This window comes from Salvelinus sp. IW2-2015, linkage group LG28 (assembly GCF_002910315.2).
Source record: "Salvelinus sp. IW2-2015 linkage group LG28, ASM291031v2, whole genome shotgun sequence".
NCBI classification, from domain to species: domain Eukaryota; kingdom Metazoa; phylum Chordata; class Actinopteri; order Salmoniformes; family Salmonidae; genus Salvelinus; species Salvelinus sp. IW2-2015.
Genome location: NC_036868.1, coordinates 15,614,040 through 15,631,100, shown reverse-complemented (window position 1 = coordinate 15,631,100; position 17,061 = coordinate 15,614,040). Strand labels below are relative to the sequence as shown.

The window sequence follows — 17,061 nt, the reverse complement described above, 5'->3', positions numbered from 1 at the left end:
TACTACCTCAGGAACATACACACTACTACCTCAGGAACATACACACTACTACCTCAGGAACATACACACTACTACCTCAGGAACATACACACTACCTCGGGACAATGAGCGATGTATGAGCAGAGGGGGAGGGAGAGAGAGGAAAGGAGGACACCTTGCCTTTCTATTTAGCCCCTCAGCCCCAGCCTCAGAGGTKATTTCCTGCAGTGCAGTGCCTCACACAGAGAGCTCCCCAATCACTCCCCACGTGAACAATACAATCAAGTCAGCCAGCGGAGCATCCACGTTCAATACCTAGACATCAAATTAACCAGACGCTTCCCAATCCACCAACTCTGCTGGTCAAAGCTGAATGGAGAACGGAACAGGATAGTGGCTGAAACGGCTTCATTCTCCCCCGTTACAAATGGCTGTGAATGACAATACTTGAAGCAGATGAGCAGAAAGAAAACATCTATTCTATGTCAACGTGTTCCTTCCTGACTGAGATTGTCAGAATGGGGATGGGATGTGGGGACATTCACAATGCTCTATAATTGGCTAATTTCACAATGTGAAACATTTAAAACATTTCTAATGATTCCACCATTGACAGCCAGGACTAGAGTCTAGGACTAGAGTCTACACTATGTAGTAGATAGACAGAAAAGGAGAACACTCTCTCTTATGACTCAGTCAGCTCATTGAGTTCATAGTGGTACTATCCTAATGTGCGGTTGTGTATGAACTTCATGCATGTGTGTGTGTCTTTGTAAATTTGGTGTGTGTGTGTGTTCTACATGCCCGGCTTTGTTCATGTGTGTGGTCTCTGCTGTTGGCACAGAGAGTGACATCACTGACCTGGCTCCCCTCCCTGGCAGAGCAGGCCCTCTGTCCATAATGATGTTTAAGGGAATGTGATACATACCACTTGTTTAGGTCTCCTGTTGGTACCATCAGAAACCAAAATAGGAAAGTCTGCATGTGAGACGAGAGCAAAAGGGAGGAAATAAGATGGGCTGCTTCACTCCTTTACTAAACTAAAGGTAGGGGATGGGAACTATGAAGAACAGGCCGTAAGTGGACAGCAGGACAGGAGAATGATTGACACCAGTGAGGTAGCATGGCTGTTCACACCCTGAGATGAGATGATGAGATGGGGACAGACCATCACAGCTTCACCGCCATCATAGAAGAGGAGAGATGGGTGTGAGGTGTGTGTGTGTGTGTGTGTGTGTGAGGTGTTTTAAGCTATATCTTAGAATGCCCATTGAGAGAACCAGGTAGTCAATTGGATATTGTGTATAATCAATACCTGTGTAATAATAATAAAGTAATAGCTGTGTTATTATACAACCAACCATCCTAGACTGTGAATGACCAACAGCGTGACAGAGGGAGAAAAAGAGAGAAATCATTGGAAAAGAGGCCAAGGTTCAGTCTGTAGGTCAACAGGAAGGATGAACATGACAGATTCATCTTCCCAAGGTGGACAGACAAGCTGACAGAAAGACAGACATAATCTACAGTAACCCCAGCAACCACAACAGTCATGTATATTAGAGTCTTCCAACTCTTCCAATACGAGTGAGTGTAATCCAACATCTCCCCCCGACACCCACAACATCACCCTTATTTACTCAACCTCTGTCCTCCCACCATTTCAAGTCATTATATCTGAAGGACAGAGAGAGGAGTGGAAAGGAGAGGAGGGTAAGAAAGTTGAGTTTGCTACTAAAGCAATTTGAAGACAGATTTGGCCGGCAGATGGTTGGCAGCGCCGTGTTTGTTAAACCAACRGGTCTGGTGCATTAGGATGTCGGGGAACAGCATGCCACGCCGCTCCATCAAAAATTGCCACAGAATGGGGGGGGGGGGGGGGGTACAGGGTATGATGGGGGAGGTGGAGGGGACAAGGCCGAGCCCGGCAAGCTGGTCAGGAAATAACGAGAGCAGCTAGCGAACGGAGGGGGAACAGATAAGATAGCCCGACCATGGCCTCTCAGTCACTCAGTCATTCCACGAGAGAAGAGAGGAAGAGGGGGAGAGAGGAGAGGAAAGGGGAAGGGGGGATCCCTGAGATTGTGCAGGTGAGGGGCTGTCACAGCTGGAGAGCACTCCCCATGACCAGGGAGGAGACTCACTTTCACCTCTCCACACCACGCAGCATGTACACACACACACACACAACACACACACACACACACACACACCACACACACACACACACACACACACACACACACACACACACACACCACACACACACACACACACACACACACCACACACACACACACACACACCACACACACCAGTATACACTGAGTGTACAAAACATTAGGAACACCTGCTCTTTCCATGACATTGACTGACCAGGTGAAAGCTATGATCCCTTATTGATGTCAGCGTGTTAAATCCAATCAACCAGTGTAGATGAAGAGGAGGAGACAGGGATGTTCTGGGGGCAAAAGGAGGGGCGCAACTCAATATTAGGAAGGTGTTCTAATGTTTGTACCCTGGGTATTTACTCTCAGTCCTCTTTCCCTTTCCCCCTAACCGCCTAGGTTAGTTTATGTCTACCAATCTCCTCTCTAACAATCCTCTATCTTTCTCCAATCTCTTTATTCCTTGCCCTGTCCTGAGATTCAGTTGGGCCTTACATCAGTGACTGCTGTCCACAGAAAACAGTCAAAATCTACCGCACCATGACCTGATGGCTCTGTGGATGACACAGTGACACTGCTGGTCACAACCCTGCCTAGTATGGCCATTAAAACTGGCAGTGACACCCTGCTGTCACCTTGAATCAAGGCCACCATACTGGTTGCCGTGGTTTCCCCCTAAATCAGATCTACTGTGAGGCCTGTAATCACCTTGACAATAGTCTGTTCTGTGGAGCTGCAGCAACCTCAGTAGGTTTCTTGTTGAAAGGCTTATTGTGCACAGTGCGGGCATACACACACACACACACACACACACACACACCACACACACACACACAACACACACACACACACACACACACACACACACACACACACACACACACACACACACACACACACACACACACAGCTCAGTGTGCTCACTACGCCATACCATATGAGCTACTAAACAGCATCGCTATATCATTATGTCCACATCAATATCTGGCCATAAAAATCCATAACTTCACACAAGAGGCCGGAAAATGATAATACAAGTTAATGATAATATGGAGGTTCATGGCAAATAGCCTCTAGATAGCATGCTAGTTGCACTAGTTAACAGCATTGATGATGTGAAAGTAGAGTCATCCTAATGGTGTGATGGAGAAGTCTCTGTTTTAATGAGGTATAACAGTGGGCAGGCAGGCAGGCAGGCGAAGCTAGCTAGCTAATTACAGACAGATCTCTCAACCACACTGACAGTCGGCCTAATTGGTGGAGGTGGTCGGTCGTCTCGGCAGCGAGGAGAGGTAAGCAGCAGCAGAACACGTCTTCGACAGCCTCTGAGGTAGAAACCTGTGTATTGTTGACGCACTAATAGATGGGAACACGCCGGCCATAGCAGAGTTTCTATCTCCAGTCCTGAGAGAGGAGCATGAAATCACTTKAATTTCTCTGAGATGAGGAGAAGGGAACTGTGTGTCAGTCAGGTGCCATGATGTGAATGGTGAATGGGGCACAGTGCTCCCTAGTGTTGGAGAAAGGAAGGGTCACCTTTTGTGTCCTTAGTGTGGAAGTGTAGCTTGGTTCAGGGATGATGAGTTGGGATATGGTGGTGCCGTGAGGTGAGGTGAGACCAAAGATGGTGGATGAATAAAGATAGTTCACTCAGGCTGTTTACCATTGAAAAAAATGGTCAGTTCTGGTCTGCTTAACATGGGTGGATCTCCCATAGACACCAATGTGATAGCAGCTGGGTCTGGTCTGCGTAGTTCATTGACTGTAATGTAACCAGACAAAACCAGGGAGTGGGATATCTCGCTTCCTCTTCCGTCTCTGCTGAGACTTTGTGTCCGAACTCAGTTTGCTTGACATATAAGACTACGATAGAATCACCTGATCTGGTTTTACAGTGATTATACCAGGAGGACATACAAGAATTTCAATGCAAATATTCTGTCTAAAACATATGGTAAAAATAACATCTAGAATGTTTACTAATTTGGTCCCCATTGCAATGCGCCAGTTGCAATATAGATCAAAACAGATGAAAAGGAAGAATCTATAAACGGAAGTTTTTATGTGTACCTTTTCAAGTTAAGCAAAGTGTACACTGACAAGGGGGACTCTCGAGTGGTTTGCAAACAGATATGGAATATTAGAGAGAATGAGAAGCAATTTGCAGCCATTTAGAAATCACTGGAGATCAAAGACATGCATATTACATCTGAAATGAAAACATCTGCTACAGTACCTCAGCATATTGCTTCAGCCCAGGCCATCTGATTCCAAACCAATACTAACCCCTCAACCATAGCCTAGAACTATGCCCAGCTTGATATTTGATTTCCTACACCATCATTTACTGAAATAAACTGAGATGGCAACGACTGTTGTTATTAGACTTGTTATTAGACTTGTTAGACTTGTTATTGACAGCCATCCATCTATTGGGGGTATGGGTCACTTCTGTTGATCTACTTCCTATTGGTCCTAGCAGGGGAAGGTCAGTGGTGAGGGAGACCCCACTGAGTGAAGTGCCCCAGTGTCCCTGTGCAAACTCCTCCCTCCCTCACTCTGYATCCCCCTCTCCTCCTCCTTCTCTCCCCCTCCTCTCGGTGCAGCTCGCCCCCCGCAGCAGCGTGGCATGATGCAGCACCTCAGACGGCAACACTCCGACGCAATAAATATGAATAACCTAAACCCCCCAAAGTGGAGAAGGGGGGGAGAAGGGGGGGCCTCCCTGTCTCCATCTCCCTCTCCCTGTAACCCAGGAGACAATGAGCAAACAACCCTGCCATATTGACCTTTCACTTTCCATTGGCCACATGCACGTCCAACTATTGTCATCGCTTGTCCCCTTTAACCCTCTACCCTCCCCCTCCCCCTCCCGCCATTGCACTCTCCCTTTCCTTCTCTCTCTCTCACTCCCTCCATCTCTCTTTATCCCTCCCCGACTCCCCCATTACGAACCCAGCTGTCAGTCAGAGCAGGCTTTATTAACCCCTTGCCTGACCTCCATTTCATTATGCCGGGGGTCAACAGCTGATTAAAACGCAGCCGAGGTGCCTCTCTACAGATGACCTACAACCCCAGCCAAACCCCGCTTCATTAGGACTGCCTGGACCAATCATAGAGCTCGAGTGGTAGAACTGTGGTGGGGGGTGGTTGGCCCTCCTCTGTTTCCATGGCAACAGGGCCGTGCTGCTGAGTTTGTGGTGCGGAGCAGATGTCTCAGCAGGGGGGTACAGCAGACAATGGAGAAAGACGAGAGGACGGGAGGAGGACAAAGAGGCAGCATGGCCAGCAGAGGGAGTGTGTGAGCGTGTTGGTATTGTTTGTGAGTCTGAGTGTGTGTAGCACACTTTGGCAGAGTAGTGATTGTGTAAGCAGAGGCCGCCACTTTGTGAACATAAACACAGCCAACAATAGCAAATGCTAGAGCAAAATAAACAGGTTTTCAGGTAAGTGCTGTGGCATTGTCTCAGACCCGTGACCAGGGGGGACATTAGTGGCAAATGGCCTCCTTTCAGCCGAGACAAAACACAGCGAGACGAGCTCCGCTCACAGATGATATGATTGTCACGGTAGACGAGACGTGAACCGGAGAATAAATTAGACCCCACTCCACAACCAACCGACGCAAATGTCAAAATTCACAGAGGGAGACCACATGCACGCACCCAGTAAATGTGTTTCATAACACCAGCAAACAGCACGGAAACTAACAAAGCAATATAAACTGTAGCAGCTCATTATGTACTACTAAAGGGGAGAAATGAAATGATGATTTTCCCTTTATACGTCTGAAACACCTTCAAATGATCTACTCCAGATAGATAGTAGAGGTAGACAGTGTGGGTGTGTGGCAGGCTGCATAAAGAATGCCGTTATATTAGTTATAACCTAATACACATAACGTCCCAACACAGACGCTTGCAAATATAAATGAAATCATCCACAATGTGCAGGCCAAAATGAGTTGTAGTAATAACAGCTGTGTTGTAAAGGAGATACTGACAGTAGCCAATATAAGGCCTCTCCTGCAATGGCTGCTGGGCTGTGGCCCCTGCCTGCATGTGTAAATGGGGCTCATTTTGATGAGAGACTGGGTCTTGGTGGGAAGGGTAGAGGAACGGGGGATGGGATGGAGGGACCTGGTGTACCCTGGTCAGCTGTGCTATTATCCAGCCATTAGGAGAGGAGAGGCTGCAGAATCTCAGGCTCCCTCCCAGTAGCTTCATCAGCCTTGTTATTATCCAGCCATTATGAGAGGAGAGGCTGCAGTATCTCAACCTCCCTCCCAGTAGCTTCATCAGCTGGAGGCAACACTCCGTGAAGGAACAAATCCAACCAATATGCTGCCCCTCCTCCTCCTACTCTCCTCCTCCTTTCCTCCACTTCCACCTCCTCCTCCACCTTCTCCGTCTCCGTGGGAGTGCACTCCCTATCTCCCCGTCTGGCTTAGACACCCCAACCCTGCCCGTGAACCTGCATGGAGCGGTGTGTTAGCCCGATGAATAGCTCACTGCAGGTCAGGTACAGTGGGAGAAAAGTGGGGAATGGAGTGAAGGTGGTAAGCAAACAGAAAATGTGTATGTTGGCAGCAACTGAATATCTTCTTGTTTCTATTGAAGGAAAAGTTAACTATTTAATGTAACTAACCTGATATGAAATGTATTGAATAGCTCCAAGGTTGATATTTCAGGACTGTACATGAAATGGTTCTCAGCTCAACTGTGTATGTATGCTCTGTTCTGCCGATGAAGAGGTGCAGCATTGCTCATCCAGACGGATCTGACGCACCTTTCCCTCATCTTGTCTCCTCGCTGCACAAAGACAGTATGGCAGAACTTCATCTGAATACAGCAGCTCAACAATAGAACAACGAAGGTGTCCAGACACTCAAGGTCATCTCATCGACACTCTCCAATGACAGATTCAACTGTCAATAGATACAGGGACATGTCTTTATCCATCACTTGTCTAACATCCTGTGGTTGACATACCTCAGCTTCCATACGGAACAAAGGAGAGAAGGGCCGGCTAAATGGAGAGCGAGGCAAGGGCGGAAATCAGGTCAGAGAAAGTGGTTACAGAAGGAATCAAGAACAAGATAGAAGAGAGAGAAGAGAGAGCTAGAGAGAGAGAGAGAGCGCGAGAGAGAGAGAGAGAGAGAGAAAGCGCGAGAGAGAGAGCGCGAGAGAGAGAGAGAGAGAGCGCAGAGAGAGAGAGAGCGCGAAGAGAGAGAGCGCGAGAGAGAGAGAAGAGAGAACAAAGAAGAGAGAGAGAGAGAGAGAGAGAGAGAGAGAGAGAGAGAGAGAGAGAGAGAGAGAGAGAGAGAGAGAGAGCAGAGAGCAGAGAGAGAGAGAGAGAGAGAGAGAGAGAAGAGGACGAGAGAGAGAGAGAGAGAGAGAGAGAGAGAGAGAGAGAGAGAGAGCAGTAAGGTTGTAGCCACCGGAGGAAAAGAGAGAAGGAGAGAGAAGCAGGAAGGAGACCAGCCTAGCTCCACTGTAAGCTCTCCCTTCTTCTGGAAGCCATGCATGCAGCAGTGTTGGGGAGGGTGGGGTCTAGTGCGGTAAAGCTGCTCCATATAGCGTTGCACCACAGAGATTCTGCTGTTCCTCCCCTCCTGTTTTCTCCTCTCACCAGGGGAATCAGTGGCAGCATGCAATCCCTCTCCATTAAACATATGCATTATGCAGGTGGGGTAGGCTGCCTGGCTTTATGCATGTTTCCTGTAAGGTGACGGGATTTGAACCTGGACTGATGCTCGTTGGAAAGATGGGTGTGTGCAGCAAGCATTTAATGTGACTGGTGCAGTCGGGGGGGGGAAACGTTGTCTTTCTCAATGTAAAGCTGGTATAATGTGTTCTGGTATGGGCCGTATGGCTACTGTATGGGATTTTCCGTATTTATTTATTCGGGGGAAATGGATTTTCTTTCACATCCAGCTTTTGTTTCTACGGCTTGAACCTCTCGAGAGAACTGATTATTGAGTTGATGTGACTCCCACACACAGAAACGTTACCTTCTGATAGTCATCTTTGGAGGCCAGAGCCTGTTCAAGCTGCTCCTGTGTGTATGTGTAAATGGCTGATCGATAGGTCGTTCCTACATCGTTGCCCTGGCGCATTCCTGACAATGAGAGAGAGAAGGCAATGTTGTGTAACTGTTAGAGAATTTACTGGACTAAAGAAAACACTTTTCACTCAATATAGAGGAAGACATAAACAAAGGACAAATCACACAGAGAGAGACACACATACAACCACACTCAGACAGACAAACAAAAAAACAAACGTCCTCTCACTGTCAACTGCGTTTATTTTCAACAAACATAACATGTGTAAATATTTGTATGAACATAAGATTCAACAACTGAGACATAAACTGAACAAGTTCCACAGACATGTGACTAACAGAAATGTAATAATGTCTCCCTGAACAAAGGGGGGGTCAAAATCAAAAGTCAACAGTCAGTATCTGGTGTGGCCACCAGCTGCATTAAGTACTGCAGTGCATCTCCTCCTCATGGACTGCACCAGATTTGCCAGATCTTGCTGTGAGATGTTACCTAACTCTTCCACCAAGGCACCTGCAGGTTCCCGGACATTTCTGGGGGGAATGGCCCTAGGCCTCACCCTCCAATCCAACAGGTCCCAGACGTGCTCAATGGGATTGAGATCCGGGTTCTTTGCTGGCCATGGCAGAACACTGACATTCCTGTCTTGCAGGAAATCACGCACAGAACGAGCAGTATGGCTGGTGGCACTGTCATGCTGGAGGGTCGTGTCAGGATGAGCCTGCAGGAAGGGTACCACATGAGGGAGGAGGATGTCTTCCCTCTACCTCCAAATCGATCCCGCTCAAGAGCGCAGGCCTCGGTGTAACGCTCATTCCATCGACGATAAACGCGAATCCGACCATCACCCCTGGTGAGACAAAACCGCAACTCGTCAGTGAAGAGCACTTTTTGCCAGTCCTGTCTGGTCCAGCAACGGTGGGTTTGTGCCCATAGGCGACGTTGTTGCCGGTGATGTCTGGTGAGGACCTGCCTTACAACAGGCCTACAAGCCCCTAGTCCAGCCTCTCTCAGCCTATTGCGGACAGTCTGAGCACTGATGGAGGGATTATGCGTTCCTGGTGTAACTTGGGCAGTTGTTGCCATCCTGTACCTGTCCCGCAGGTGTGATGTTCGGATGCACCGATCGATCCTGTGCAGGTTTTGTTACACGTGGTCCGCCATTGCGAGGACGATCATCTGTCCATTCTGTCTCCCTGTAGCGCTGTCTTAAGCGTCTCACAGTACGGACATAGCAATGTATTGCCCTTGCCACATCTGCAGTCCTCATGCCTCCTTTCAGCATGCCTAAGGCACATTCACGCTGATGAGCAGGGACGCTGGGCATCATTCTTTTGGTGTTTTTCAGAGTCAGTAGAAAGGCCTCTTTAGTATCCTAAGTTTTCATAACTGTGACCTTAATTGCCTACCGTCTGTAAGCTATTAGTGTGTTAACAACCGTTCAACAGATGCATGTTCATTAATTGTTTATGGTTCATTGAACAAGCATGGGAAACAGTGTTTAAACCCTTTACAATGAAGATCTGTGAAGTTATTTGGATTTTTACGAATTATCTTTGAAAGACAGGGTCCTGAAAAAGGGATGTTTCTTTTTTTGGTGAGTTTATATATAAGGGGACCTAAGCTGAGATAATTTCATTCACCAACCAACCAGCAGACGGTGCTTGCTCTGACAGGCTCGTCTTATGAACCAAACTCACAATCAACCCTGTCTGTCTGGGGAAAACTACCTGGAGATGAAACCAGACCAACCGTGCTGTAATTTCAATCAAAGTACAGTTCACCTTGATCCATATATAGAAACGGATACAGATACTGCCTGCCTCTGTGTAATTATTCTGTTTCTGGGAGTGGAGAGTGAGCTGTGCAGACACACAGTGAACCACACTGATTTTGTTCCCTGACAAAAAGCTCCCATTCAAACACGCAATCATTGGCTAGGTGTTAGGGGACACATTTAGTCATACTGTTGATAGTAGTGTCCTGTTACGATCACATGGAATATGATAGTGAGTCTTATGATATGGGAATCAGTAGGTTAACCTCATCTAGCATCACTGGGCCTGTGAGCAGCACTTCAGAGAGTATTTGCCCTTAGTCTCTATCTGAACCTTCCTGAATATTACATCCACTTTGGGAACGAGGACTAAACTACAGCGGGAAGATATACAGGTACACTGTATTCACTGAGTATAACAAACATTTGGAACCCCTTCCTAATATTGAGTTGCACCCCTTTTGCCCTCAGAACAGCCTCAATTCATCGGGGCATGGACTCTACAAGGTGTTGAAAGCGTTTCACAGGGATGCTGGCCCATGTTGACTCCATTGCTTCCCACAGTTGTGTCAAGTCGGTTGGATGTCCTTTGGGTGGTGGACCATTCTTGATACACAGGGGAAACTGTTGAGTGTGAAAAACCCAGCAGCGTTGTAGTTCTTGACACACTCAAACCGGTGCACCTGGCACCTACTACCATACCCTGTTCAAAGGTACTTCAATCTTTTGTCTTGCCCATTCCCCCTCTGAATGGCACACATACACAATCCATGTCTCAATTATCTAAATGCTTAAAAATCCTTCTTTAACCTGTCTCCTCCCCTTCATCTACACTGATTAAAATGGATTTAATAGCTGACATCAATAAGGGATCATAGCTTTCACCTGGATTCTCTTGGTCAGTCTATGTCATGGAAACAGCAGGTGTTCTTAATGTTTTGTACACTCAGTGTGGGTAATGCATTATGGATGCACATTTTATTTAAATCAGGATCTTTCTTTGAGCCCACCATATCAAACCATCAAATCTAAAATAGCATCTTTGAAAAAGTTGAATGGAGGAAATGAACAGTTATATTCTGCACGCTATGTGCAACATCAGTATTCTGGAGCCAAACCACTCCGGAAGTAGGTCATGATTCATGACACTGAAGTGACCTGAGAATGATAACGTAGTACTGTCAACAGTGTGGAAGAAAGTCACCAACAATGTGTCTCATCTTGTGTGTATCTTCTTCTCCACTGTGTGTCATAGCTTCTGTGTGTGTGTTTAAGGTTGTCCAGAGGTTGGGCTGGCCAGGGGACTTGACGTGCCTGAGGTGAGGAGGGGTCAGAGCTAACACAGAGAGGCACATTTCTCTGGGGCCGTGTGTACCCTGTGGACTCACACACACTCACACAGGGTCAACAAGGGTAAAATTAAGCACACACTCACGGCGCTGTGTGTGATTAGGTCACACACTCCAGGCACCTCTCTGGGTGGAGCGTGACTCTCTCTCTCTCTCCCTCTCTCTCCTTCCTTCCCTCCCTTCCTCCCTCCCTTCATTCCATAGAACCCTGATTGTTGGCGCTCAAAATGGCGGACTCATCATTTTGCTATGGATAGCTTAGGGCAGAGAGAAAGCAGTATAGACTTGGTTTAAACTACGGCAAGTTGTTTGGAAATACTGTAATTGTATATACCAGAGGTGTCTGTGTGGATGGACAGAGAGGGTTTTACCTTGAGTTGGGTTGTGGCTCTCCCAAAACACCTTGAGCAGTTTGGAGAAACTTGTCTTCTCTGGCTCCCAGACCACCCGGACAACCTCAGTATGACCTGTTCTACCTGAAGGAGACAGCAGAAGACAGGAGAGATGGAGAGGTTAGGAGAAGTAGGCAGAAAGTTGCACCAATCCACTGGTCCAGGATCAGATATTTCCTTATCCCTCTGGTTAAGATTAGGAGTGGTTTATGATCATCTCATTCTAGCTCTYTGGATAAGAAACCTTGAGTTTTCTATCAACTCATCAGAAGCAGTGAAAAGCCTGACTGTGAGTGTCTCTTGTTCTCCAGTTCAGTCGTGAGCTGCTGTCCTGGAGGAGTTTTGAATGTTTTAACCAAGAAGAGAGTCCCTCTGGCCCAGGGCTCTGGAGGTACAGTAGGAGAGTCCTCCAACCACGCAAGCTGGAGACCCAGGACGGGCTGATTGGATAGAGCTGTTTGGAGAACTCTTTCATTCACTCTTCCACTTCTACCTCCTCCTTTCTCTTTCTGTCTTCTCATCCCCTACTTTGTCTCATCTCGCTCCCCACACTCGCTTCCTCCCTCACTGGCAGTTGAATATCTAGTGCCGAGGGACATTCACAAAAGTTCACATCTCAATATGACCGAGTAAAACAGTGTTTCATATAACGGCCTGCTCTTCTATTCCTAATTCAAGACATTTCTAGCGAGATTACTTTATTCCACTGAGATTGATGTGTGTTTAATATCACCTCATAAGGCTGTGTTCTCCACTATCTGCAGCACATCTACAGCTGGGATATTAAAAAAGTAATAAGAACTAACCTGTAGGGTCACTCTCATTACAGACTGGCGCTACAGAGGAACTGTACAATAAACCTGATGGAAGAACACAGTGATGTCCTGGAGACAGGATGAGGAACAAGGGAGTACATGGGACACAACTGATATGGTGTATCATTTTGAGAGCACACACACACACACACACACACACACACACACACACACACACACACACACCACACACACAACACACACACACACGTTGATTGCACAGACACACATCATTTTCTCCCTCCCTCTACCATTCTCTTCTCTGTAAACAATTCTTTCTTTCAAATCCATCCTTCCATTGTCTTCTTTCAGCCTCTATTTATTTCTCCTTTCTCCTCCATCCGGTGGCTCCCTCGCTCAGCTGGTGGGCCTGGCAGTGGAGCTGTGTGTTCAGGGTGAGCTGAAGGACGCCTGAGACACACACACACAGTCATCATCCGCTGGCAGCTCAGGGGAGGATGGGCAACACGGCTGCCAGCATGAGGCTCAGCAGAAGTCCATATGCCACCACTCTCTGCATCCCACTGCACTATATGCATGGCCTGGAGCAAAGAATACGTTACACTCTTTTTATTCAGATTTCTTTTTCAAATGTGATTGACTGTGATTGACCAACTATGGTGTTCAAAGACAATGAGGACTTGTGACCTCCAGCCCTGTATTCATGTACTGCCTGTCCTATTTTCTACTGTATACATCCCTCATCCAATATGCTTTCCTCCATTCTCTCTCTGTTTCTCTGTCTTTGTGTCGGTTGTCTGTTCAATACATTCCTGCAACCCCTAATCCCTTGTTGACACAGGATCCCGTTCCAATCTGCACACTGCAGACGCTCGCTGGGATTAGTGCTGTCTGCAGAGGAGCGGCTGACTGTGCGTCCTCGTTTATTTTCAATTTGGACAGTCTCCACATCAAATTTTAGTGGTTTGACACCCTGGTTGGCTCCTCTTTTATGGGCATACTTCCTGGCATGGAATTTCCGGGAAGGTTTAAGTTAAGGGGTTAACGTTGTGGGATAGGGTTAACACTGCCAACGCCTCAAAGCTGAGCCTTGGCAGGCTTATGCCCATCTCCCATCCCATCCACAAGCCTATTAATCACCAGAGAGCTACTTGATCAAATCAAATGTATTTTAATAGCCCTTTTACATCAGCTGATATCTCAAGTGCTGTACGAATATATGGGAGGTAATGAAGAAGTTGATTGAGTCAGTGAGTCCCATAATTGCTGGGAACGCGCTTTGGCCGGTCGCAATTGTAAATGAGAACGTGTTTCATTTGGCCTACTGGTTAAATAGGTGAAATATAAATAACACAGAGGAAGGCAGGTTGCGTAATGCTGGGGAGCCTGCGCATGAAGTAGCCCCTGTGTGGCGCCACCCGGCGTCAGCCTGGGCCAGCCTGACGGACCACCCGGCCCCGAGACATTGGCACTGGACAAGCCGGCTGCGGTGTGAATCCCGACGAAACCCAGCAGGGCAAATGAGAGCTGGTGAGCGAGCTGAGGCATGAAGGCTGGTCGATCCTCTGAGGCGTGGGAGAGCCCGATGATCCGGCGGAGGCATGACGTGGGATGGGTGCTTTCTGAGCCACGGGGGCAAGAAACCACTTTGACCAGCTAGGGCATGACAGCTTACCGACGTGCTGGGCTTACGCCCCTGGTTGCAGTCGGATTGGCGGTCTGGACCTATTGTCACCACCACGGAAAGCCAGACATCCCCTGATGCTTCGTTGGTGGTTCAGCATTTCAGTAAGGAACGCGACGCTGGAGTAGGAGAAGCAGGTTAGCGGGGAACACCAGACAGGGGATCTGCTTGGCTTCCTGAACTCGTTAGGAACTGGCCTTTTATCTAATATTAATCTTGTCTCATCTATCTAATCAAATCCGATGGATTTTTCTTATTCGATTATTGACTGAAGGTGGCTATAAGTCATAGCATCTCTGAATGTGCTAGAAAGACGAAACCACTTCCTCTCCGCTAGGATCTAAAGATAGAGGCATGTGCTTTGTCAGTGGCTGTGACAACTGGCAGATTCTCAGCTAAGGCGAACGATGGACAACCAAATTGGTAAACCTGCCAGTTCATGCTTGCTTCACACAGCCAAAAAGTGTCCACGAAATAGCATTTGAATACATTTTCCCATCATGATTAATTTACGTACCAGTCAAATATGTACACACTGCTCATTCCATGGTTTTTCTTTATTTCTACTCATTATTTCTACATTGTAGAATAACAGTAAAATCATACAACTACGAAATGACCGTAGTAACCCAAAAAGTGTTAAACCAAATCTAAATATATTTTATATTTGAGATTCTTCAAAGTATAGCCACTTGCATGATGAAAGCTGCGCATTCTCTCAACCAGCTTCATGAGGTAGTCACCTGTAATACATTTCAATGAACAGGTTTGCTTGTTAAAAGCTTTTTAATTTGTGGATTTCTTTCCTTCTTATGCATTTAGCCATCAGTTGTGTTGTGACAGGTCAGGGTGGGTATACAGAAGAATAGCCCTATTTGGGTAAAATACCAAGTCCATATTATGCAAGAGCAGCTCAAATAAGCAATAGAAATGACAGTCCATCATTACCTTAAGACGTGAAGGTCAAGTCAATCCGGGAATTAGCCGACTTCTGCCGTTCTTCAAGTGCAGTCTGCAAAAACCATCAACGCTGTCCGATGAACTGGCTCTCATGATTACCGGCCACAAAAGGAAGATCCAGAGTCCTTGCTGGCAGAGGGTATAGGGTCAATAGAGTTACCAGCCTCAAAAATTGCAGCCCAAATAAATGCTCAAAGAGTTAAAGACAGATACCTCACATCAACTTGTTCAGAGAAGACTGCGCGATATCAGCTTATGGTGAATTGCTGCAAAGAAACCACTACTAAGGACACCAATAGGAGAAGAGATTTGCTTGGGTCAGAACACAACATGGACATTAGCAGTGGAAATCTGTCCTTTGGTCTGTGAGTCCAAAATTTAGAATCGTTTTTTTTCCCAATTGGGTAGTTAGTCTTGTCCATATCGTGCCAATCCTTGTACGACTTGGGCGAGGTGAGGTCGAGCAACCATGCTTTTGACACATGGCACTAACCCCGGAATCCAGGCCCAGCCAATGGTAGAGGAAACACCGTACAGCACCTGGCAACCGTGAGCGTGCATGCGCCCAGCCTGCCAGGAGTACTAGTGCGCGATGGGACAAGGACATCCCTGCCCGGCAAACCTCACCTGAACAACGTCTGGTTCATTGTCGCCACCCATGGGTCCGCCGGTCACAGCCAGTTGCGAGCAGAGCCTGGGAATCGAACCTATGATCTCTAATTGCCAGCTGCAACTGCAATGCAGTGCCTTAGACCACTGCACCACTCGAGAGGCCCCAACTGCTGGTTGTGAGATGCAGAGTTACATGACGGATGATCTCGCGATGTTGTGGGCCTCCACCGTAAGATATGGAGGAGGAAATTAATGGTGTGGTGTCTTTGCTGCGTGACATTGCGGTGATATCATGTAAAATTCCGGCACACAGCGAGCATGGCTTACCACAGAATTCTGCAGTGATCGCATCCCATCTGGTTTGCGCTTAGTGGGACTATCACCTTTGTCCAGGCTGTTAAGGCTATTCGACCAAAGAAGGGAGGTGACGGAGTGTGCATCAGGTAACTGCCTCTCTATCACCTGACCTTCAAACCCAATTGAGATGGTTCAGATGATTGGAATCAGTAGTGAAAGGAAACTAGCCATCAGTGCTCAGTAATATGTGACAACTCTGGTTGGAAAAGCATTCGGCAGGTGAAGCTGGTTGAGAGAATGCCAGAGTGTGGCAAAGCTGTCCAAGGTGAAGGGTGACTACTTTGAAAGAATCTAAAATTCTTAAAATATAACTTTGATTTGTTTAACACTTTTGTTACTTACATTATTTAATGTGTTATTTATGTTTTGATGTCTTCACTATTATTCTACGGTGTATGATAGAAAAAAAATAAAAACTTGAAATAAATAGTGGTCCAATTTTATGGTTCTGCATATATTACAGAGGCAAAGAATTATTTCAGACGCCTTTGATAAATCTGAAAGTACCCAAAATAATCGGGAGGATTGAATTCCCGGAAAACGTACCAAAATTCTGGTCGTTTCTGGTAATGGTCTAAAGTCAAATGTTTATGTCTTGTCTTAATGAACTTTGTTAATAGCTTTCATTACTTATTTTCTACAATTTAATTCGTTGACCTTTGACCTTTTTCCAAACACTATGCTAGTTAGATTAGAGGATTTATCTCTCTGGAGCCACAAACCATTGGGTTCATGCATGCAGTTTCTGTACATGCATCGGAATGTTGTTAACCAGCTGACTGTAGGTTTCTCAATTAGAGGACTTTTAGCTGCATTTGAGCTGCTGTGTAACCATGGAAAGATGGCAACTAGTACCCGGTACACAGGAGAAGCTGTCTTCTAAGTTTCAATACTACATCCCCTGAACTGGAGAAGATTGTAGACATATTAAATAAAAGAT

At 46.7% G+C, this 17,061-nt stretch overlaps 1 protein-coding gene across 2 annotated transcripts in view; it reads right to left on the bottom strand.

The window, feature by feature from the left end:
• Nucleotides 1-17,061, bottom strand: part of msraa (methionine sulfoxide reductase Aa) — a 132,362-nt gene that overhangs the window by 22,986 nt on the left and 92,315 nt on the right. For both annotated transcript variants that reach the window (XM_023974562.3, XM_023974563.2), the window contains 2 exons: nucleotides 11,712-11,816; nucleotides 8,161-8,267 (listed from right to left, as the gene is read on the bottom strand). In XM_023974562.3, coding sequence (XP_023830330.1) covers nucleotides 8,161-8,267; nucleotides 11,712-11,816 — 212 coding nt within the window. The remainder of the gene's footprint in view (nucleotides 1-8,160; nucleotides 8,268-11,711; nucleotides 11,817-17,061) is intronic.